The following is a 23,696-nucleotide window of genomic DNA, read 5'->3' on the forward strand; positions in this document are numbered from 1 at the left end:
TGTTTGACTATTATAAAAATAAAAAGGAAAAACGAAGGGATACTAAGTAGCTCACATGTTATCAACTCACAGGTCAGGTTTGTTGAGACACGCATGGTGGTCCCAAACGAATTAAGATGCTGGAAATTGGGCTCCGACTTTTTAATGGAGATTGGATAGTAGTAGCTAGTTACTAACTGCTATCGGATGGCAAGGTGGGGTGGTGGCCAATTAATATCGATTTCCTTCTGCTCTTGATATTTTTTCTTTTCAGTAATTGTGTTAATCGCTGTGCTCCTCCCTGCAAAAAAATATATAATTGTTTATTGGTATCGAGTTCCCTTCCATTGACGCAAAATTGTTTATGTTATCTATCTTGTAAACACAACTGTTTGTTTGTTAGTATCTGATTGATACTCAAGACTGCAATTAAGGGACGAAAGCATAGACAGTAGTGCATGTGTACAGTATGATCTGCCCTTAGCAACACGCACATGTACTATATACTATCACAATGAAGCAGAGGGGGAGAGAGAGAGAGGCTAAAGTCAAGGTCTCGCCATCCTCTCATCAACATTGGTTTGTGCATTAAACAAAGGCAACCCCACCCCACAGACAGAAGCGTAGATTATTTCTTTTTCTTTTTAGATAACGAGAAGAAGAAGAAGAAAAGGACACACCACACCACACCACACATGAATGCATGATAGATGCAGCTTGTGAGCCAGTATAAAAACGCTTTTCAGGCCTGCTCTGTCCTCTCGGGTGCATAGCTACTCTAGCCACCAAACTGCACAAGCCAGGCCTTTACAAAAGAAAGAGAGAGGGGAAATGATGGAGGTGGAGAAGCCATGGGAGTTCAAGGAGGATGTGGAGATCATGGAGGAGGAAGAGGGCAGCAGCCTGCAGACAAGGGGCAGGAGCAACAACCACGCGCTCATCAATGGAGGAGAAGAAGAAGACGAGCACGATGAAGAGGTTGTTGAGGAGCACAAGAGCGTCTTCTTTGATCCAACCCAAGGTCAGATTTCACTTCTCACTCCTGCTTACTTTTTGGGGAGGGAAGTCACTCCTGTTGCATATAGTGCAGCTATGCTTCCTGTTGCAAATTCTATCACCTGCCCACTGATTTTATTTCCTGCCTACCTTTCTTGTCCATTTCTATTTTTTCTTCTTTTTTTTCTTTTCAAGAACAAAACAAACAGATTTTTTTCGAAAAGAAAAATAAACAGAATAACATGGGGGACGGGACGCATGCTATGCTAGTAATGGTTAGGAAAGAGATAGACAGAAACAACCAACAGCTCCCACCCCTGAACCAAGATTATTCTCGTTTGCAGGTCCCTTTCCCTCCTTCCAATCATCTCTTCTTGGCCGGCCACAAATTTCAGCAAACATCCATCTGCCCTACGTGTCTGATGTGGATGCTGACTGTGCCTTGCCTTTACTGGAGGCTCCTTCACTTGTTGGACTTTTTGGAGTTAGGCAAAAATCTCTTTACTACTTGTTGGATTATGTATCAGTTCAGCATCTCCATTTCTATGAGCCCCACGGATACGTCATGTGAATCTTGCAAGTACCTTGAAGAAAAAAGACATCTTTTTTTGTTGAACTCTTGTTCTTCTTGCTTAGCATCTTCCATCTTGTAGAAACCCCATGATCTCATCTTGGGTAGAGGAGCTTCATATTGTAAGTTTGTTATATATATATCTGGGTCTGTATTTCTGCATAATTTAACCCATGTCCTTGTGGAGGATTACAATTAAGAAATTTAGTCTGTCCTATTTCAAAAAAAAAAAAGTCTGGCATTCAAAGACGTGACAAGAGATCTTTGTTATTTATGTAGTTGATTCCTGTTCTGCAACATTGTTTATTTCCATTGATTGACTAAGCCAAATACAAAATGTCAAGGCAACTCGAGTTTAATTAATATGGATTACTGGTCAATATATACGGGGAGCTTTTGGCAGTTACATCTTCTCATAAAATCTCTAGAAGTCGGAAGCTCTTCCAAACAGTACTTAGCTTCTAAGAATCTAGCGTTGTAGAATCTAGAAAATGAACTAGAAGACTGAAGCTGAGAAACCCAGCTTTTCTAGATGCAAACCTATTAAAACCTCAAACATAAAGTCGATGATAGGTTGGAACTGTGATGAAAGGCATAAATTCCTATTTGCAAAGTCATATGGTAATTTGCACTTTTCTTTTCAAGGTAGACAGATTTATCTTCTGTTGGAATTTGCGTCCAAAGGAACATGATTTGCTTGTGCAAGTAAATCTGTAGATAAATACTACTTGTAGCAATACAAGATATGAAATCTAGAGCACCTATTTTTCCCCCTATGAAACCTGATTTTAAAGTTAGTCCTATTTCTTTGCTGAAGGGTTATGGAAGTGCCGTCACTGCGATTGGACATACCTCTTGAGTGGTCCATGCAGAAATGATATCCTGAATCATCAAGGGTATTGCCAAATCACGTGGAATTTTGAACCGTTAGTTCAGAGTGAATCATTTTACAGTTCAAATTCACCAAGCAAAGGTTAGTGTTGAGTCTTCAGAAGCGTAGGATAATAATGGTTAGCTTCTAAAATCTTTCATTCTAACTGAATAAAATAGTATAGCAAAACTTGGTCACTAACCATGCTTGCTAAGGGAGGCTTCTATTTGGTTGTACCTCCATTGAGCTAGTTCTGTTTCAGTTTGTTCAACAAACCTGCGAATCTAGCTTGATCTATTTAAGCTCTTGTAATCATTTTTTGAAATTTTTTTATGCAAATTAGCATGTTACTGATCATGACAAATCTGGAGTTTGAAGTATTAATAATGTTGTCTTTTCTCACTTTTCAGCTTCTGAAAATGTTACTGAAGCAAGTGGTAAGAATGAAGCTACAAGAGTGGAGCAGTTCGTCGCCAAAAAGGAAAAAACACATGAAACTTCAAGTTCAAAAGGAAAAGAGCTTGAGACACAGGAAGATGTTGGTTCTCAAGAAACTTATAAACATTCTAATAACAGCAGGTTGGAAAACGGATCACACCAAAATGGTTCACATGAAGTCTGTAACAGCGGTGAAACTTTTGCAGTTGCAAATGGAAAAGCAGGCTTGAAAATGATCACAATCATTCACAAGAACCAAAACAGCCTGGCAAACTCAAATGCTGCTCTTCACACTGGCAATGGCAGCATGAACAAAACCAATGTTCATGAAATTGAAGCTGAGAAGGAGGAAGATGTCATAAAGGGCGAAGTGAACATTGAAGAGTATGATCTTGAGAAAATTCTTCATGAGCAAGAAACCCATGACATATTCTGTCCCAATTGCAACTCGTGCATAACTCGAAGGGTGATCCTGAGGAAGAGAAAAAGGACAGTAAGACAAACAACACGTGAGGAGCCACCAAAGAAACCGCAGCTGGAAGAACCTTCCGCTTATACTTCAAATCAGACTATACCTGAAACTGAAAGACAGGGGCAAGGGACACCAATATTCAGATGTTTATCATGCTTCGCCTTCTTCATTCCAACAGGTATTCTTTCAGGCAGCGCTTGCAATCATGTACTATCCATCATCATTTGAATCTTATTAAACTGAAGTATAATTCACATAAGAATTTACAAACTTGATAGAAATGTTATTTTCAGCAATGCATGATGTGAAGCTGGATATACTTAACTGAATCAGAATGGTTGTACTAGTACATACAGTTGCAGATCGAGCATACGTGTACTATTTCTGCTCAAGAGCCAAAACTGAAAGTTTAACATGATCCATTTCATCCATAAATCATAGATTGGGTTGGAGGCAGAATTTTTGGATGACTTTCTAGTTCAGTTTTAGGATACTGCCTTGCTTTGACCTGGTGTTACTTGAATATTTCTTTTCAAATGGACCAGCCTGAATTGTTTGTCACCACCAGGTTGTGGCTTTAATATATTCCGTATATTTGGAAGGACGGAGGTGAACCAAGAAGCTCAGGTACAGGAACCTTCTGCATCACCTCAGATGTCTGGCTCCGACAATTGTGGAACTTGGCTATTTTCTTGTTTCGAGCCTGGAGACAGTCCAAAGAAAACTGATGCAGGTATGTAATCTGCAAAGCATGATGTACTTATTAGCACACAGTTTGTCTGCATTTTGTGGAAATTGCTCTCAACAATATGTACACATTATATGTTCAGAAAAGGAGCCACTGTTAGATGGCAATAGTACGACTTCCCCAGTTGAAGGCAGCACATCTGTGGATCCTCATGGCACAGGTGTAAAACAAGAAAGGTCAAAGAAACCATTGCCAGCCGAGTCATATTCCCATCTACAAGCTAGCACTTCAAAGAAAGAAGACTTCGCAGTGAGTGGATCATCATCTGTAGAAGCTCATTCATCGTCATCTGCCAGCATTATAAGCTCCGGACAGAGCATGACAGGTTAGTTTAATGCCCTCATAGACTCATGAATTTGCAATGATTTATGGTAGTCCGAATGGTAACCAAATAGCAATGGCTGCACCTGAATCCTTATCCAGGATTCGTGCAGACAGAGGAAACACACGTGGTGATTGGGCAGCAAGACGCCGTAGTTGAACAACAGATTCCTCTTCCAAAGCCTGGAGATGCAGCTCATCTAGGTAAACAAAAGCAAGGTAGGGCTGCCTGATCAGGATGCATTTTCTTAGAAGATGAATCATGTCAATGATGGTTTTTTTTTAATATGTTCTCTTGCAAATGTTGAAGAAACTCCAGCAGCAAGCCACACATTCCCTACGCCAGAAGTTAAGTTCCCAGATGCAAAGCCAGCTATATTTATACCAGGTGTGGTGTGGTGTGGTTTCACCATTTCTTGCGAGCTAGATAAGTGGTTAATCAAAGTTTTAACAAATAGTGATGTTGCATATTGAATTGCAGAAGTGGCTCCCCCGATGGTAGATGAACCAAGTCGGGCTATTGTGATCCCTCCTGAAGCAGTCGAGCCACAAACTCGACCTGGTCATTCATCAGTGCAAATAGGCCCTGATGCTGCTATGCCAGTGAGTGGTACTCCTGCATCAGACCAAAGAGATGATTGGGACATCCTGAAAGCCATCGTCTATGGTGGCCTCGTCGAATCGATCACCAGCCTCGCCGTCGTTTCAGCAGCTGCATCCAGCGGCGCCAAGACATGTAAAATCATGTTCATGTTCTTGTTTTTCTTTTCTTGTTAGTTCCTGCATGCATCAGTTAGTCACCACATCGACATGTTGTTAGTGAAGTAACTCTGGATCTGTTCTTGGTTGTTTTGCAGTGGACATATTCATCTTGGGGGTAGCTAACCTCATCGGTGGACTTCCGGTCATGTTTCACAGCGTAAAGACTCAATCTTGACTTATAATTGATTAATTAATTATACGGAATTTGATTCCGTAGTTGATGAGCTTTGAATGAACATGGGATGCGTAGATCGCTGACCTGAGAAGCATCGGAGATGTGGAGGAGCAAGGCGGCCACTACTGGGCGCAGCTCGGGAGGCGATCCAAGTACCGGTTGCACGTGGCCATGGCCGTGCTGTCCTACCTCCTCTTCGGCCTGCTGCCACCGCTCATCTACGGGCTGTCCTTCCGCGGCGGCGGCGGCGATGTGAGGGAGAAGAAGATGGCGGCGGTGGCGGCGGCGTCGCTGGCGTGCATCGCGCTGCTGGCCATCGGCAAGGCGCACGTCAAGACGCCGGCACGGAGCCGGAGCTACGTCAAGACCCTCCTCTACTACCTCACCATCGGCGTCACCGCGTCGGGGCTCTCCTACGTCGCCGGCGTGCTCATCACCGAGCTCCTCCACAACTTTGGCCTCATCGACCAACCTACGACGCTCTTCTTCCCTGACGCAGCCTGGGCTTCATACTGAATCCTGCACAATCATCGTTCAGCTATTTCAGCTCAGAAAAGTTTTTCATCGTAGCCCGGCTCGTTTTTTTTATTTTTGGGTACCATACAACCATAGAACATTTTTGGCAGTAATCTTTGAGAGAAAAATAACAAGTTCAGACGTGCGATGCTTTTTCTTTTTCCTTTTTTTGGTTTGTTTGCTGAAGATCAATCAAATTCAGAAGACGACAAAAAACAATCTGCCTATTATCGAAATATAAGCAAGTATCACAGCTCACAAGCAGGCAATGGATCAAGGGAACAAGATCGTGGTGATACTCCCAGTTACATTGCCTCCTCATATTTACAGATGACCTGAAACTAAAAGTAAATTGGAAAATCCAAAAGGGAACAGCTGCTGCTGCTGCTGCTGAAAAAACAGCTATTGCTTTTGAGTGGGCTCTCCAGTCCAGTAAGTCTTGACAGCCATAAGTATCTTCTCAGGATTGAATGGACCAGATTCATGGTCCATGATTTGGCTCTTCCAACTCATGCCATCGGTAATAGATTGTATCTTTACTAACGCCTCCACAGTGTCCCTAAAAATCACTGTCCCTTCCGGCCTTAAAATCCGGTCCATCTCCAGGAGAATGTATGTTACGTCACACCTGAAATCAATCCCAGAATTTGCTCAGCATTACTTATCAAGGGAATCTAATTAGTCCATTGCTGACCATTTTCTTATTAGTAACTCAAATACTAAGAATAAAATAAACCAGAAACACAATGCATTTGAACTTTGCACGAAAAAAAGGGACGATTTAAGGCCTTTGATAAATTGGACACACTGATGCACCACACAGTTATTATTATTGCATTACCTCTCCTGATAAAAACTGAATACTTTATCAGCATGGATGAGGTCATATGTCCTCGGATACGTTGAGAAAGCCTCACACCAATCTTGGTACGTTCCAATGAATCCCCTCTCATAGATAATACCAAGTGTATCATGAGCAGAGCCTGAAGGTACCACGTTCATCACCCAAAGTGGATATTTCATCAACGCCGCTGCGAATCCCCCCATCCCTGCATTCATATCCATCACATTCCTGTATCGCCCCTTGGTTAGTGGAGGAATCAATTTCTTGTAGTAATCCACTCTCTCTGCCCACAGCTTATTATCCTCTTGGAATTTCTCAGTGGTGAGGCCTGAAACTGAGCCACGACTTATTCTTGGAGGTACAGTAAATGCTCTTTTCGGCCATTTCTCAAGAGCACCACCAGCAACCTCATCATCACTATTCACATCTGGAAGAGGTGATATGCATGTCTCCATCTTCTTGTACCTATATCTCAACATGTCAGTTTGCTTACTGATGAACAGAAATATCAAAAGAGGACCTTGTGAGTACTATGTGGCCGGTGCTTCTATGTTATTAGAATAAAGCAGTATTGTACGAGATTGAGAGCATGAAGTCTGATCTCTAAACTAGGGAAAGTATTAGATGATGCTTCATAAACTGTGAAAGATCAAATTAATAAATGCATTTCAGAACAAATATAACCATCAAATCACATTTTGTCTTGCAGAAAGAGGTAATATGTAAGTTCACAGTAACCCATCATTCAGGATTTTCAGAATAAAAGAACACTCTGTTGACCAAATATGCCAAAAAAATTTCTTTTCAAAAGAAATGGGAGGACCATGCTGGTGTCTCTCGAACATATGGGCCCAAGGCCCACCTGTCACCCTCACAATGAGTGGCATACTGTAGATATAGAGGAAATTCAGTGGCATAACATGGATTAATCCTCAAATTTCAAAGTACAAGGCTCAAGAAAACAATAGCATGATAAAATCAGTCAAATCTATCTATTTCAGGACAGTGAAAAAGATGAAGCATGCACTTCAAGAAAATAAGCTTGTGTTGAAGTGCATCAGATGGGTGCTGCAAATAGTAGAGAAAATGCTTCACTTAGACAGATTTAACAGAATCTTACCAAGCAGAGTCTACATCAATGCTCTTGCAAATCTGAGGGGTTTCATAGACTTTCCGACTATTAACACACTCTATGTGGTTGACAGGTTTCTGCCATATAGCAAGATCATCTTTCTCCACCACCTTCTTCCAGCAGAGGCGCTTTGCCAAATCCTCAATCTCATCTTGCTCTTGCTTAAGATCTTCTTCTGTTCTTTCCCAGCCCTTGAAGTGCCTCTTCCAATGGATTGGAGGTCCAGAGAGGATCCAGTAGCCTCCTGGTCTAAGTACTCTGTCTACTTCAATTAGATATATACCATCTGTTGAAAACAAATATTAAGAGATTAGCAAATATTATATAGTTACTACTGAACCTGTGTTTATGTGATACAATAAAAAATACACAAAGTTGAGAAGTATGAGCTTACCGAGCTTATTCCATGGGATCAAACATCTGGAGCAGTGTGCCATGTCAAATGCTCTAGCAGGGTAAGGGATCCTCTGTGTGGCCATCACTCCAATCATGGCTGGCACTCCCCGTTCTAATGCAAACTGCACTTGCGCCTCATGTGAATCTCTAGGTGCAAATGACATAGTGATGATGTCCCTCTTAATAAGATAAGCACCCCAACTTGCCACCTGAACAACATCCAAGATACATTCATAAATCCTAAAACATTTATAGGAACACACAGTATCTTAGAAATTGCCAAGCCACTCACCCCACAGCCAGTATCAAGTGCAGTTCTGATGTTACCGTCTGTTAATGGTATGAGAGCATTGATGTCATCGATATAGGCATCAGCACCATGTGGGAACATTGTGCCTCCTCCAGGGAATCTAAACCGTTTCCCCTCAACTTGAATCCAGTTCTGGACAGCTTTCTCAATACTAAGCTCCCGGTGAGGAATGTTATTGTACCAAGCATAATCCCTACTTAGTGGCCACTTGAAGGGATTCCTATACTTTGGTGGTGCAGGAATCAAGCACCGGAAAAGCTCTTCTTTCCTAGGGCAGTGTCTCTCCCTGTACTGCATCATTGTCTTGGGAAATTTCCTCGCCCTCCTTGGATCTTGGCAAGGGGTATACTCGCTGTATTTCAGCTGACAAGGTGGGATTTTTTCCACAACAAGTGATGATTCATTGAAGCTCACCTGGTGGTGGGCTTGGAAATCAAGACGAGTGCCTGATGAATTGGTGGAGGCGCCCAAGATGGGATTACCACACTGGGTTTTAGTGTACATTATGGATGGCTGTATACTAGTAGTTGAAGTGCCTTGCCAAGCACCAAGAATGTATGATGCAACACAGAGGCCAATAACACCTATGGTTAATGTTACACGCATCCTTTGGAACTCTGGCTGGCGGGCCTTAGGGGATCCACCCTGCTCTTTCGCCATTAGACCTGCAAGAAACAGTAATGCAATGCAGCACACATACATGTGACATACTACAAATATATGGCAGCTGGAAAGCAAGCAGTAGAAATAATTGAGCAAGCGATTGGTAAAAATGAGGTGACGTGATGATCAATTTATAGCAACCGCCTATACGAATCCGAAAACCTTACCAAAAAGATTGTTTGGCAGGTAAATTTTGTGTTGGAGATAAAAAAAAAGAGAGAGAAAAGAATTCCATTAGCGGAGAGTAATCTGCATTCCCTGCCAATCTTTGTAAAAGGGAGAGAAAAGGAAATGACAGAACAAATGCAATGATCCAAAGCAAAAGGTGCACTACTTCTCTCTCTAGAATAATACTTACTGCAGGTAGGTATAAACTAGAGTACATTTGTTGGCTGGCGGCGGCGGCGGAGGGAGAGGGTTTGGAGGTCGAAGGCGACGGGAGGGCGGTGGCGCTGGCCAGTGTGGATGGCGGCGGGAGGAGGACAGTGGCCAAACCCTAGGTCGTCGTGAAGGAGCAAATGGGGAGTCCCGAGGGAGGTGAGAGAGGCGTGCGTCGCTGGATGAGGGAGGAGAGATGCTCGATCCGTAGTGAAGCGAGCAGAAGAGAAGAAAGGAATGGTTGTCTCTTTTCCAGCCAGCCAGAGCCAGAGGGCTCAAGAAAAAAAAAAAAGGAAGGTCAGGCCAGTCACAGTCACAGTCACAGTGGCAACCTAAGACCATTTCCTACCGTTATAAATATAAATTGAGCTCCAACAAAACGATCATCCTATTATTTATTTTTAGATATTATTCATATTAGGAGAGAAACTTCATATTTGGATGATATTTCTCTATCCTGATCTAGTGGAGTAAAAAAGATAAGAGATATGAAGGATGAAAATAATTTGATGATCATCTAAATAAATATATGAATGATCAAATTTAGATGAGTTATTGAACAGCTCTGACACGGGGAAAAGGCTTCAGCCTCCTCTCCCTTTTTTGGGGGAGAAAAAACTGCAAATTTACCGGTAGTAGTTACTCCATATTAGATAATCTTCGGTTGGAAAAGAACCCAATCGTGGTGATCGATCTTCATTTTGAGATTTTTCAACTTCACTAATTCATAGATTTTCCCCTTTGCAATGAAACTTTTGAATTTTTTTTGTACACAACATTCTGCTCAGGGTGGTTACAAGTCGGATTAAAAAAGGTAGCAAGTTGGAGAAATAAAACAACGTACAATACGGTATGTGAAGAATAAAATATTACTCACCGAAAGACGTTTTGGTGTCGATTCATTTATATATTAATATATATGTCTATATTCATTATATATATATATATTTCGAATTTTACAATGCTATAAAATTTTATATCATGAAACAAAAGTAGTATAAACGTTGGTATGTGAAAAATAAGTAAGGTTCATAAGATCCCTCGTCTTGGAACAAAATTGGACGACGAAATCACTTATATTATGGGATTCAGGATGTATCATTTACACATGAGGATACCACCATCTCCTAATCACTAGCTGGATGGCGGCTGTATACATTTGGCCCACTCTTCACACATCCTGGTGATTCAAATCATCCATTTCATGGGCAACACCTCATAATTACATTTTGTTTGATATATTCTTTATGAACAGCTACTACTTTGGTAGAGTATATATATACAAGCTGAAGGCTGGAACCTCTTCCTTCAACTTCTCCACTGAACAACCCAAAGAGATGTTGGAGTAAATGCAGCCCCACTTGAAAACGACTTCCTTCTATAAAAGCTGATTAATTTACAGCCTTCGTCAGCCTGAAAAATATGCACACAATTTTAGACAACAACACTTACAATCATACAGGATCAAGTTCTTTACTTGTGCTTACCATAATTGACAAAATGTTCACAAACTGGGCCAGTAGTACATGCATAATTTTTCATATTCCGTTAACAATAGCGAGATTAGTATCAAGATGATCAACATGCCTACCTTGTTCCGGCTTGTGTTCCAACAAGCTATCCCAGCGGCTTTTCAGGATCTCGTATGCGTCTGAACATGGAAGAGCGATCACACGGGAGACGCCGTCAGTTGGCAGCTCAATAACCAGCCCCAGCCGCAACAGCGTCTCCATAGCTTTGTCAATAGGCATTTCGATCTACAGGCAACGAGGCAAACACAAACTCACTTCAATTTCATGACAGCCAAAGAATGCAAGATATTGATCTTTCGTACCTTCGCCTTAAATTTCTCATACATAAACTGCTCACAAGCATCTCTGATGCTTACACGAGATGACACCTGCACAGGGCTAGGAAAATGCAATTAGTAACACGTGATGTAGTTCCTAGGTAGGATGTTGAAAGCAAACATGGCATACCTGATACTTTTTTCTGCATAGTAACATAGCATATGCCAAAAGCGCTTCTTTATACTGAAAACAGTCATTAAGGGATCTTAAAAGGCACTCATATGCACAAATCAGGCTTTCTCTGTTCATTGGACCTCACCTGTTGTTGCTCAGAAGCATCAAGAAGAAAGTAAACTGAACCAAACCCGCTTGCTAATGTTTTCTCATAGAGTGTTTTATTGACCAGAAGCTGGAAAAGAAAAGCAGTCAACTAACTTGAAATCTTATGGCAGTACAAGCAACCTATTTTTTCAGGTAAGGAGGACTTAATACCAAATATATCCATTATCCAGCACACTTTGTGAACTGAATAATACAATTTCATATGCATGCATATACATTGGTGAATTTTAAGCGAGCTACAAACATAAAAAGAGTAATGATTTACCTGGTATCTATCTCTGGTTTGTTTGTAACCCAGTGCCACACGGAACACAAGTATTGCTAGTGCAGTAAAGGCAACTATATCAAGAAGAATAGCTGATCTGCAGAACCATTGGAGAAAGAAAACAATATTATATATTCTGTGTAAAATAAAAGGTAGTCCCTTCTATTTTACTGGTGTATAAATTTACATACTTACGGAGATGAGGCTAAACTCTCGAATTTGTAGTTGACGACATAAGCCAACAAACCTATTACAGTAGCAATATCTAGCCTTACCTGTATCAGGGAAGAATAAATAACTAGGTGCACAAAATGGGAGAAAAAAGAGTAGCAAATTAAATAGCTATATGGACCGAGGAAATGATAAGATTTGCTTCCAGTGAGAGCAATAAAATGACAGAGAATTACCGTATCTAGGATGCGGAAGGACAGCTTCTTGTGAGGAAAAACCACCTGCAACGAAAGTTTACCCTACTAGTTATTACGATTTCAATATGCTCGATTTTGCAGGTTGTGAGAGATATCAGATATGCATTGGAGTTTTTTCAATCATTTTTCTTATCATCATAGCTATTCAAGCCTTGTGAGAGGTAAGATGATAGGGCCTGGTGTAAAAAATGGTAAGATGATAGTAACCTGAATAACATAAACCCAGTGTGATATACATATCTAATGCAAGACATGTATGATTTTTCAGTGGGTCTAAGAGACTCAGGCACTTACTGGCAGATCAGGGATGGGGATCCTCTCAAAAATCTTCAGCTGCAATGGCATCATGTCTGAATTTTCTCTTTCTTTGCTGTGATCAGCCTCATCGGTATAAAGTAGGATCAGTTCTTGGAATGCTGGTTCCTGACAAAGAATAGACCGGAATTTAGCCTTTCCTTTGCAGGCTAGCTTCTTTAAAGCAACATGTCTGTACTTTTCAGGGCATCCTACATATAGTGTAGAACTGTAAAAGGATAATAAAAGATAAACCATTTCAATACTGTCAGTTTTCTCATTATGATAGTGATACCAGTGTTTAGTTCAAAAACTATGCTTATTCTTCATAAATTTGAATTGCTTCCTTTCCTTTCAATTCATTATCCAAGGTGTGATACAAGTCCACATATATTGTATTGCAATGCGCCTGCTTGGTTTTGTGCTTTTGATGTTGGGTTCAAGTAATGTCAACCAATAATTCAGTCAACATCACGACAGTCTGAACTTTTTTATCATTTAACACAACGAACATGCTATAAATGTATCTAGAAACTAAAATTAACTAGCTGTTAGTAAGAAACATGGTTCTATAATAGATACCTGAAGAGTAGACTTCCCAAATAAAATACGGAAAGATGCTTTCGTTATCTCCCAGAGATTGTTGTCACAAGATTCTCTGCTTGCTGGCTCCCATATATTTGCGAGTGTAATTCTTGGCAGAAAATTTGGCCTACAGCCAGCACCTTATTCAGTTATAATCTCAAGAGAAACACTTACTAATGTTAAACATATCTCATTTTGTTTCCCAAAAGAAAGAATCAAGAAACAAAGTTCAACAGCGGTGCTTATGATGGCTTGGAAGGTTCTAAAAAAGGAAAAGGAGAATGTCAGGCAAGCAATGCTTGACATATCTGTAAGTTCTAGATAAGAGCATGGTCATTGTATTTTTATTCGATGTACGCAACATTTCCAGCAGACCTTGAGCAGCACTAGTTTGTGCAGACTATTACAGAGACAGATAGCCACTAATCAGATGCAATAAAAAGCGGATATAATAGCAGTAGAAATGCAAGGCTACTAAGGGTCTAACCTCACATAGCCTTCAAGGTCTTTTGTGTCAATGTCAGATTTTATTGTTGCTTCTGGCAGAGAAGGGATTAAACCAGTCCATGTAAGCAATCTTCTTAGAAGTCTGCCACGAGGACCAACTGGTGACAGGATTCCTTCATATCGAGAGACTGCCCTTTGAGCAGCAATCCAAATAGGAAGATCGGCATCCGGTAATTGATCAGATCTAAGTTTATCCCATGAAGAGGTGTCAATCAACAAAAGTGAATTCTCCGCATAGGTTTGCTCTTTAAGCCAGACCTTAAGTTTTTCAATCCAGACCTGAATTCCCTCATTCCCTGTTGATCTTTTCAATGCCTGCCATGAACTAAAATAATCACATACAATTAGCTAAAAATTGTTATGTGCACAAAACATCAAACTAGTAGTAATGAGTCTAGCAATCAACCTTGCCTGGGAGTTGAGACAAGGAATACAAACACGAGTGCCAAGTTAAAACATAATGCCTAGACATAGACAGGATGAGAAGTGCAGTAAGTTAAATTGTATTAGAAATTTATACTCCCTCCATTTCATAATGTAAGATGTTGATTTTTTTGCTTGCAATGTTTGATCATTTGTCTTATTCAAAAAATTATCGAAACATCATTTATTTTGCTTGTGACTTACTTTATTATCAAAAAAACTTTAAGCACAACTTGTCATTTTTTATATTTGTACTAAATTTTTGAATAAGACGAATGGTCAAACATTGTAACAAAAAAAGTCAAACATCTTACATTATAAAACGGAGGTAGTATGTGTCAACTTGAATATCTTTGATAGCCTGGCTAGCTCGCTCTGAAATTATCTTTATTTAGATAATTATTTTGCAATTATAATAAAAGAGTACAGGGGTTACAGTGATATATGTTTCAGACTGTTCAGTGAACAACTATCGATTGATGATGTGTTTTACACAATAACTTTGCCTCTGTAATATAGGAGCACAGATGCTAAGGAGTAAAAGGGTAACAACCATTTGCAGTTATACGACTCAGGAATCAGTACAATACTAGGTTGAATTATGACATCGAAAGCTCCTGATCTAAGGTTGATGCCGTTTCAGCAGTGGAGTCGTGAAATGTAATAGCACTGAATCAGGATGAAAAGATTGACTGACCTCATCGAGCCATTTCCCCAGTTTCCTCAAGGGTCTGGAGAGTCCAAAGAAGATATTTTGCAAGAGTTTGGACTGTAGGTAGTCGAGCTTTTCAACCAAGAGTAGGCCCTTCTGTCTCTCTGTTGCATAGCCACGCCTGCAAAGATGAAGAGTTATGTCGAGTTGCTTGTGCAGATGGGCATCAGCTGCAAAAGGAACAAGAGGTGACCTGAATATTATCGCATTGGATTGAGCTGCCTTTTTCCAATCGACATAGATCGGCAACGTGAGGAGGTAATCGCTGTTAAGGGCGTATGTCAAGAGAAGATCTTGCGCAGAGAGCTCTTCAAACTGAGCGTTGCGCAGAAGGTTCATGAAGGAGCGCTGGAAATGGGTTGCAAAAGCAACTCTGTAGATTATAACCATAAATAAGTGCAGAGTGATCAGTCAGTAACTATGCAGAAAGAGAGAGAGAGCGTATTAGTATGTGGAATTGAAGAGCGTGTCATGCATGGCATGGCTACCTGTTGTGTGAATCAGGGTCTGGGGATAGTCCTAAGAGGGTTCTGAGACCCAGGCTTCTGGTAAGAAGCAAGGTCCCGTTGTGTTTGGTAATGCCAAGAAAACCATTCTCAGTATCGGAGGGGCTGGCGTTGAGGAGGGGTTGGTCTTGGGCGTCGTCAGGTTGGTGGTGCGTGAGCATGTAGTAGGTGCGCATTTCCTCGAGCATCTGCTTGTGCTCCGCGTGGAGGAGGGCGTCCAGGCATCTGCTACGCATCATCATATATATTATTATTAGTCCAGTCCAGTCAGTGTGTTCGTTGCAGTTAAGTGGAGAAGAAGAAGAAGAAGAAGAAGGCAGCAAGGTACCAACCTTGCAAAGCGGTTGAAATCTGCGGCGGCGGCGGGAGGTTGGGAGGGGAAGAGGGAGAGCAGGGCGTCGAGGAGGGCGGGCTTGGAGACGGCGATGTAGCGCTGGCGGGGGACGTGGATTCCGGGGATGGCCTTCCTCCCCTTCTCCTCCTCCTCCTCCGGGAAGTCGTCTCCGTCAACCGTGGTTTGCTTCCAGGACTCGAACTGGACGGCAGAAGAGAGCCTGGGAAAAGAAGAGGAAGAGGAGGAGGAGGAGGAGGAGCAACGCGCGGCCGTTGGCCTGGTCCCGGTCGCGGCGGAGAAAGAAAGTGGGACGGAAACGGTCGGCGGCGAGGAGAGTAGGAGGGGCATCGCCGGCGCCGACGCGGGAGTGGAGTGGATGACAAGCGCTGCCGCAAAAAGAAAGAGGAGATCGAAGGGATAACGTAACGTACGCCTTCCACGTGGACAGTTAATGGGCCCTTCTTCTCTACAACAACGGCCCAGTCCAGTCAAGGCCCAGGCCCAGGCCCAGGACCAGGATATCTCCTCCTCCTCTTCTCTCCTTCCCCCGCGCCGTCGGCTCGACACCGCCTCCGTCCGATCCGGCGACGGCGACTCCCCCGACTGAGTACGGATCCCCTTCCCTCCTCCTCTTCCTCTTACTCCTCAGACTATCTATGCCCCTATGCTATGGAGTATGTATGGCTTCGTCTCCGCCTAACCCCTGCCTGGACCTTAGGCGGGCGGCGCGCGGAGAGCCGGCGAGGGCCGAGGGAGGGGGTGGGGGCTGGGGAGCAGGCGTCCCGGCGAGGGGCACCTGGCACTGACGTGGCCAGTGGCCGGTGGCCCAGTCGGCCGCCTTCTTGCTCCGCCGGCTACTCCGACACTCCATCCGCCGCCTCGATCGGACCATTCCGGCAATCCCTCAAGTACTCATCGATCTCTTCTTACTTCCTCTGCAGTTTTTAGCTGATGTACTGCTCCAAATAGTAGTCCTTAATCGTGAATTCATTATGTGGATGTAACGTGATGTACTGCTCCAAGATTTTAGCTGACGGGCCGGTGCATACTAAAACTAAAGTATGAACTATTAGTCTTCGTTTTGTACATTGTAAAATGTTTTAATTCTTAATAATAGTATTCGGATTAACGATACTCCATACATTTTCAGCTCTCAATATTTGAATGATTGTTTGGTTACATTCAATGAAAGAAAATTCTTCTTTCTAATTATTTTACCCTTTTTCATCTGACCAATTCAATAAAAATAGAAAATGTAACTTTAGGCTCAATTTTGATATTTTGTGTTATATATGATATATATCGTACGATCACTAATTGTTTGATGTTATACAAGCCACTTATTAGGATTTCAGTTAAAAAAATGTATGCCCTAACATTTCGAATACCCAATCTTCAAATCCTGCGCCCACCCCTGGTTGTGTTCTTATGTGTTCTTCATCTTCTATCTGTTGTTAGTTCGAGCACGTCTATCTCTGTCCCCCTAATTTCAACATTATTATTTATTTATGATAATATGATATGATGGCAGCCCTAATGCTGCCGCCACTTTACATGTAAAAGGACTAAATCTAATGCTTGCTTGTCTCTCTATTTTCTTCAATTCCACCTGCTCATCTACTCCTGCCTGCACCATGATTAAGTAGGATCAAACACACATAAAGCAATTCCAGATATACTTTTTGCATGCACGCCGTGCTTTTTTCTTTCCATTAATCTTGTTACCATGTATACTTGCTATTTATTATGGCTGTAATATTGATCATTTACATTATTTACGCATACTACACAACTTAAGTGTTTGGGTTAAAACCCCACCCTTCCCTTTCTACAAATATTGAAATGTGTCTAAATGTCAGTGTTCATCCCCACTGCAGGACCTCCTTTTTCACATATCAAGCGGAATTCATGGGCAGTACACCTGCAGCAGGTGCTAACCTGCGAGCTGCCCTCTCCTACTGTGTGCAGCAAGTCCACAACTATGATTATCACCACTATCTCTGCCTTCTCCACCTACCTCCATCCATGCGCAAGGCTGCATTCGCCTTCCGAGCCTTAAACGTTGAGACGGCAAAAGCCATGGATGTTGTCTCGGACCCTAAGACTGGCCTCATGCGCCTCCTGTGGTGGAAAGATGTAATCGACAAGATCTTTGCAAACAAGCTGGTTGAACACCCTGTTGCCCAGGTGCTCTCTTCGGTTGTGTCTGAGAGGAAGATTAGCAAGCATTGGCTCAAGAGGTCTGTGGAGGCAAGGATAAATGACGCAAACCAGGATGATTATGCCATTCCTGAGACAGTTTCTGAATTGGAGAGGTATGCAGAAGACACCCAGTCTACCATCCTTTACATGACGTTGCAAGCTGGTGGGATACAGTCCACTATTGCTGACCATGCTGCCTCACACATCGGCAAAGCTAGTGGGCTGCTACTGCTACTCAAGGCTTTGCCTCACCATGTGAGTAAGCAAGGGAGGATACCGTATATCCCAGCAAGTATAGCTGAGGACTGCGGTCTGCTTACACGGGAGGGTGGCCGATCAGAGGTCAGGATGGGAGATGAGCTCCCAGATGCAGTTTTCAAGGTTGCATCTGTCGCTGATGCTCACCTGGAGAAGGCGCGGGAACTCGCCTCATCTGTGCCAACGGAAGCAATCCCTGTGCTCCTCCCAGGGGTACCAGCCCAGGTCCTTATGGACTCCTTACGAAGCCGTGAATTCAACGTCTTTGATTCACGGTTGGCAAGGGGAGTTCATGGGATATCTCCTTTGTGGTACCAGATAAAGCTCAACTGGCACGCGTGGCAGAAGAAGTACTGACTAACTCATCCACACAAGCACTCGGGGAGCTCGGGTTAGTTATATGAGAGCCTCTTTTACCAAAATGCAATAAGGTTGATGAAGAGACTGAGAAACTACTTGCTGGTTGGTGCATGTATCGGGTTATCTGATTTCTCTCTGAGCACTGTCAGTATGTTCCTCTCTAGGATACGCAAGTGATGTTAGAATTGTTCGTTTTGTTTACTATCCATTTTTGCATGAAGCAGAGGAATGTAACAAGATAGGTGCTGTTTTCTTTCTGTTGTGTTTCTTGGACAATTGCTGGCCAACTAGCTGCACTACTGGCTTTTATGCTTGCTAAGCTTTGGTCATATTCACCTATAGATTGGTTTGGTTGATGTGCATTGGGCCTATTTGGTGACGGCAGTCCATTATATTGGGCCTAGGCCCAATAACAGAAGGCAACCGGGCTCCAGTGCAATGGCGTTGCGTGATGCTTAAGCCTGTGATTATGGAGTTGATGTTTAAGTCAGTGTTGCTAAGTTAGTTCGAGTGCAACAAGTTGCACATGCTCATCTCCCCGTGCAAGACAACATCATCATCATCCTCTGTTTGACGGACCTCTATCTGCTTCCATTCTCAGGTAATTGCAGTATGGGACAACAATAATATTCTGGTGTGTTCTGCAAATTATCTATTTGTTAAGTACACTTATATGCTTTCTGCAAAATCCTTGTGAGCTGTTTTTTTCTGCATCATTTCGGGCTTGCTACTTCTGCAGGATCTGATCACCACCCTCTTCCTCACGACAAAAAAAAACTCATCTGTTATTAACATTGCAGCTTTTTACCACTTTTTGATGAGTAGCAATTTTTACCATTGTAAAGGTTAACAGTTATCAGTTACTACATGTCACCAAGGTATGCCTAGTTAACTTTGGGAGTTCACTGAAAATGTTCTCAAAAAGTCAAACAACTACTGAGTGCTTAACTTTCTGAGGGCATCAGGACATGAATAATATTTACTGACAGAAATCTGCAGGAGCCGTATGGGACAGCTCATGAAGACTTTCTGTACACTTAAGCCAATACTCAACTACTGTTGCCAAACACAAAGTCAAGAAGTAATAAAATGAGTATCACAATATCATCCACAAACTGATAAATGAGAGAATATTAATAACAGTAATTAATCATAGTATTCTACAGTTGACTCACCATAACAGTCCTTTAATTCACTTATTAATTGTGAGAATTTAAAGCATTCACAATGTCTAAGACATGCACGGGAATATAATGTATCACCTATATGAAAATAAAGGTTAGTTGCATCAGTTAAAATCATTTGTCCAATTTTTCACAGTTCGGTTTTCATGTTGCTGCTGCTGAACTGAATGGAATTATACTCTTCTGGCTTTAAGATATTTTGCAGCCTTACATCTTTGTGGCTTTCTACTTGTTCAATATTTTTACCACATCTGATTCTGAAACAGCTGGGTTTTTTTTTTTTTGATGAATACTGGTTATTCTCTTTTATTTCTCCAGATTATTTATCTTCGTTTATTGAAAGGTTAACTGTGTCAACTCTAGCGCAAGGCAACTAATATATGCTCATTTGGCAAATTGGATAAGTTTAGTAGCCTGCATGAGCCAATAAAGTGTCAGTAGCAAATCACTGGGAGGTACTTAGGACAAACACCTGTCCTCACGCTTAAAAGTAACTCAATGTAGCCTTTTCTTCTTTGGGTCCTTGAGCCTTGCCTTTTCTATGTTTGGTCCCTGGTGGAGTAAACAGCAATCACTGAGGGAAGAAGCATTGTCCCCTTGTTGGTTGGCCCCCAACCCCAAGTGAGCTCCACACCATATGCATGCTTGCTTGCTTCAGAGCTAGTCCCATTATTGTTCACTATGGCCTGCTTGTATCTAGGCAGTGGTCTTCATGTGTGGCTGGGTCTCTACCTCGGCTCAATTCATGAATATAGTGCTGGGTATGTAGGTGGAGTCAGCTTAAAGAGTGCATGCCATAGTAATTCCAGGCAAGATACTCACGGCAATTATTGTTGCATTTGCTGTCATTGCAGACAGTAGCATCAGTGTTCCCAAACCAAGCAGCAGGCATCCAAGTAGGATTTGGTTCCTTGACATAGTAATTCGGCTTTGTTCTTCTCTGGTTTTTCAGCCTGAACCTGACTCACCATTCACCAACAACTGGTATTTACCATAATGGAGCCTTAGAAACCACAGCAACTGCAAAAATTTATTGCAGTAAGTGTTTGTATATATCAATATATGTGCCTGTATAGTGCTCAACCCACAATGGAGTTTTGAATCTTTCAGGAGAAAAAAAAAGACCTAGTTTCGCATGCTGAGCAGTTCCTAGGCCTGTTTGTCTGAAAAAAAATATATAATTGAGTATGTGCTTGCGTTCCGTGGTTTCTTTATTAAGCTTGGTCAGATTTGGGGGACAAATGCTTATATGCCCAATCATAGCACTAGTTTTGGAGGTTAGGGTTAAGACTAACCTGAACCAATGGCATTTGATGAGGATATACGTGTAGATCTTCTGGCTTGACTCAGACTGCGTAAACCCCGGCCCCAGCAGGTAAGAGATAGATTGAGTTCATCCTTTTATTTTTCCCCGTTATCAGCTCTTTTACATCTCATGGACTTATATTGATTCCTTAAAGCAGTTTTCTTTTACATCTCTCTCTTTTGTTGTTCTGCAGATTTACCAAAGCTATTTTCTACCGTTTTCTCGTGGAAGCTAACAGTAGCATGGAAGTGATGCTTATGTATATATGGTATCTCGATCGATCTGAATTGGGTGGGTTGCGTACGTTTTGAGTACAATGATTCGATTAACTGCTGAGATGGGGAGAATTAAAATAGTTTGATCTTGTTATTTGGCAATGGTGGGTCTGCATCCATGATTCAACTCCTCCAGCTTGGAATGAGCAAAACAATGAGGTAAGTATAAGGAGCCTTTTCCCTCTATTGCGTACATTTTCTAAGACCGCGTTGGCAAGACTACAAGATAATTTATCTTCATCGTTTTCCGTGCGCACGCTTCCTGAACTATTAAACGGTGTATTTTTTGCAAAAAAAATTCTATAGAAAAGTTGTTTTAAAAAATCATATTAATCTATTTTATATTTTTTAATAATTAATAATTAATTAATCATGTACTAATCTATTACTACGTTTTTCACGCCGGGTAATTTAACTTATCCCCACCTTCACCGAACGCAGCCTAAATCTTTTAGTAAGGTCTGGAATATTAATATATTCTAAGTGATGCAGGCATCTAAATGCATCATTTGTTCAGTAGTATATGTAAGAGGGTATACATATATATTCATGAAGTGTGAAACAGAGCTGAGTAATTAGGGTGATAGAGGGGTTGCATGATGGGGTCTCACATGAGGGCTTTCACGCAGGCATCATTTTATCTTCCTCTACAAACAAACATCACCCCCTCCCTCCTCTCTCTATAACTTAATTATTCCTTCCTTCCTCTCCTCATCTCATCCTCTCATGCCTACCTGGTTCCCAACACCTTTGCCTTTTCCACACCTTTTTAACCTCATACACGCGCAAATAATTATACCATTTATACTGCATTTCAGGGCCTTTTTTCTCAGAAAGACACAAGCTGCAGCCACTGACATGGTGGTCCGTATACTTCATGATACTACACATACACAAGTGATGAGAAGTAGCGAGAGAGAGGTGTGATGCATGCAAGAGGAAGAGGGCTGTGCGTCCGGACGGGCTTGCATGGCTTGTGCTGGAGTGTGGGGTTCTTGCACTATATAAGCCAGAAGCTAAGTTGGTGGGAGGCATGCATGCATGCCTTTGTTGCTAACTCTTATTCGTGTTTGACATCTTCATCCCATGAAAAGCAATGGCTGGGAAGCATCAGCTTCGAAGGTACCACATTGCTGGGGGTCGCTATCTCATCTCTAGCTTTCTTTCTCTAATGCTTTCACCTGCCTACTTGCTGAGTTCCTTTGGACATAATCACCAATATACTCTGGTAGGTGAGTTCCATTACTGTTCTGCACTTCTGCCCTTGTTTTTGCGTCATTATCCTAATTTCCATAGCTTTGTCATTTCGTTCTCTGTTTTTTGGACACAAACTTTATCTGTCAGCTCACCATACAAAACTAGATTATCTTTTGCTCTTAAATTCATTAGTTCTCTGTAAATAAAGATACTTGATTATGATGTGCTCTCTATAAAATGGATTACTACTGATGTAGCTAGCTAGTAAGACACATGATTTTTCAAACTTCTTAGCGCTCCGTCCAGCTTATGCGTACAAGAGATCAACTGATCATGGACAATTAATCTTCTACTGATACTTTGTTAAATTTCTTGGACCCATCCACATGCAATGAATGCTTATATATGGCTTGTTTAGTTTTCTTCTCTTTAGCATTCAATATGATGTAATTGGACTGCTCTGTTTATGATCTTGAGTTCTTCCATGCATGCATGGATGCCTACTTTCTTCTATATATATCTTCTGGTTGATTGTATTCACCGTTTTGAACTAATTCGATCATTCTCTACACAAACCTGTGATTACACTTGCTAGCAGGTAGTCCATCCGTAATTAATATATGCACCTACATTTCCTCTCTGATGATTACTTGATTAGTTGGTTGAGATCCTTGGTCTATACATAATAATTACAATCAAGGTAATAAGAACTGCCTATTGCTATGACAGTCCCAACCATAGCAATAGTAGGTAATTGTTGCAACAGCTAATTATCTGTTTCCATGAAATTCATTGTACTAGTAAATGGGGATCCTTGTAGTGGATCCTGGTATTATCATGAACTTGCATTTTTTCAACCGATAGTTACTGAACGATTGAATATGTATTGTCATGCATGCATGCCTGATCAGAAAGACTGATGGTTTATCCTTTGGATTTTGGTTTAATTTATAACTATAGTGGCATACTTGAAATGAGGGTTTGGAAAAACATGTTTATAGAATGGGACAATTGTAAATTTACCGCTGGTTTAAAATGTTATTTCAAAACTGCCACTAGAAAATTACAAAAATGTCGCTAAAACTGTCATTCGAGTGGTATCCTTATAATTTAGAAAAAACCAGTGGCAAATTTGTAAATGTCCCTTATAGAATAG

General features: G+C 41.5%; 4 protein-coding genes and 1 long non-coding RNA gene across 8 annotated transcripts; 3 read left to right on the forward strand and 2 right to left on the reverse strand.

Moving 5' to 3' along the window:
* The first annotated feature begins 688 nt into the window (after positions 1-688).
* LOC102712179 (membrane protein of ER body-like protein) lies at positions 689-5,862 on the forward strand. Its single transcript, XM_006656478.3, has 9 exons — positions 689-1,000; positions 2,828-3,505; positions 3,896-4,060; positions 4,158-4,400; positions 4,499-4,615; positions 4,707-4,784; positions 4,878-5,132; positions 5,254-5,315; positions 5,409-5,862. The coding sequence occupies exons 1-9, from the start codon at positions 811-813 to the stop codon at positions 5,847-5,849; spliced, it is 2,229 nt and encodes a 742-aa protein (XP_006656541.1). The 5' UTR covers positions 689-810; the 3' UTR covers positions 5,850-5,862.
* LOC102719393 (probable methyltransferase PMT17) lies at positions 2,961-9,812 on the reverse strand. 4 transcript variants are annotated; one of them, XM_006655616.3, is made up of 8 exons: positions 9,553-9,812; positions 8,514-9,196; positions 8,220-8,430; positions 7,814-8,111; positions 6,691-7,158; positions 3,653-6,477; positions 3,431-3,566; positions 2,961-3,327 (listed from the first exon to the last, which is right to left on the reverse strand). In XM_006655616.3, exons 2-6 carry the CDS (start codon positions 9,189-9,191, stop codon positions 6,252-6,254), a joined length of 1,881 nt encoding a protein of 626 aa, XP_006655679.1. In that variant the 5' UTR covers positions 9,192-9,196; positions 9,553-9,812; the 3' UTR covers positions 2,961-3,327; positions 3,431-3,566; positions 3,653-6,251. The 4 variants fall into 4 exon arrangements, with proteins under 4 accessions (XP_006655679.1, XP_040381242.1, XP_040381243.1 ...); XM_040525308.1 differs by lacking the exon at positions 9,553-9,812 and having other exon boundaries at positions 3,653-4,364; positions 4,483-6,477; positions 8,514-9,538; XM_040525309.1 differs by lacking the exon at positions 9,553-9,812 and having other exon boundaries at positions 3,431-3,537; positions 8,514-9,538.
* A 781-nt stretch (positions 9,813-10,593) lies between these two features.
* On the reverse strand, positions 10,594-16,145 carry LOC102712454. Its single transcript, XM_006656479.3, has 15 exons — positions 15,757-16,145; positions 15,407-15,649; positions 15,112-15,291; positions 14,904-15,039; positions 13,764-14,098; positions 13,274-13,403; positions 12,692-12,820; positions 12,377-12,421; positions 12,165-12,244; positions 11,970-12,066; positions 11,682-11,771; positions 11,552-11,605; positions 11,407-11,472; positions 11,164-11,329; positions 10,594-10,985 (listed from the first exon to the last, which is right to left on the reverse strand). The coding sequence occupies exons 1-15, from the start codon at positions 16,104-16,106 to the stop codon at positions 10,981-10,983; spliced, it is 2,106 nt and encodes a 701-aa protein (XP_006656542.3). The 5' UTR covers positions 16,107-16,145; the 3' UTR covers positions 10,594-10,980.
* A 183-nt stretch (positions 16,146-16,328) lies between these two features.
* Positions 16,329-18,894, forward strand: LOC102719870 (NADH dehydrogenase (ubiquinone) complex I, assembly factor 6). The gene is made up of 2 exons (XM_006655617.3): positions 16,329-16,666; positions 17,636-18,894. The coding sequence occupies exons 1-2, from the start codon at positions 16,428-16,430 to the stop codon at positions 18,573-18,575; spliced, it is 1,179 nt and encodes a 392-aa protein (XP_006655680.2). The 5' UTR covers positions 16,329-16,427; the 3' UTR covers positions 18,576-18,894.
* Positions 18,895-20,862: 1,968 nt separating this feature from the next.
* LOC107304495 lies at positions 20,863-23,207 on the forward strand. Its single transcript, XR_001550579.2, has 3 exons — positions 20,863-21,137; positions 21,262-21,502; positions 22,162-23,207. It is a non-coding gene; the product is annotated as an uncharacterized LOC107304495 (long non-coding RNA).
* The last annotated feature ends 489 nt before the right edge of the window (positions 23,208-23,696 follow it).

The sequence above is a fragment of the Oryza brachyantha genome, chromosome 6, assembly GCF_000231095.2.
Source record: "Oryza brachyantha chromosome 6, ObraRS2, whole genome shotgun sequence".
Classification (NCBI taxonomy): domain Eukaryota; kingdom Viridiplantae; phylum Streptophyta; class Magnoliopsida; order Poales; family Poaceae; genus Oryza; species Oryza brachyantha.

Bases quoted from the DNA above. Each gene is read 5' to 3' on its own strand.
- LOC102712179 (XM_006656478.3), top strand. From the start codon at position 811: ATGATGGAGGTGGAGAAGCCATGGGAGTTCAAGGAGGATGTGGAGATC. The intron at 1,001-2,827 runs GTCAGATTTCAC...CTCACTTTTCAG, and splicing joins CTTCTTTGATCCAACCCAAG to CTTCTGAAAATGTTACTGAA. The intron at 4,785-4,877 runs GTGTGGTGTGGT...ATTGAATTGCAG, and splicing joins GCCAGCTATATTTATACCAG to AAGTGGCTCCCCCGATGGTA.
- LOC102719870 (XM_006655617.3), top strand. From the start codon at position 16,428: ATGGAGTATGTATGGCTTCGTCTCCGCCTAACCCCTGCCTGGACCTTA. The intron at 16,667-17,635 runs GTACTCATCGAT...TCCCCACTGCAG, and splicing joins CCATTCCGGCAATCCCTCAA to GACCTCCTTTTTCACATATC.
- LOC102712454 (XM_006656479.3), bottom strand. From the start codon at position 16,106: ATGCCCCTCCTACTCTCCTCGCCGCCGACCGTTTCCGTCCCACTTTCT. The intron at 12,821-13,273 runs GTATCTATTATA...ATTCTTTGTCAG, and splicing joins TTGGGAAGTCTACTCTTCAG to GAACCAGCATTCCAAGAACT. The intron at 11,330-11,406 runs GTACGAAAGATC...CGTTGCCTGTAG, and splicing joins ATGAGAAATTTAAGGCGAAG to ATCGAAATGCCTATTGACAA.
- LOC102719393 (XM_040525308.1), bottom strand. From the start codon at position 9,233: ATGTATGTGTGCTGCATTGCATTACTGTTTCTTGCAGGTCTAATGGCG. The intron at 8,112-8,219 runs GTAAGCTCATAC...TGTTTTCAACAG, and splicing joins GATCCCATGGAATAAGCTCG to ATGGTATATATCTAATTGAA. The intron at 7,159-7,813 runs GTAAGATTCTGT...GTTGAGATATAG, and splicing joins ATTGATGTAGACTCTGCTTG to GTACAAGAAGATGGAGACAT.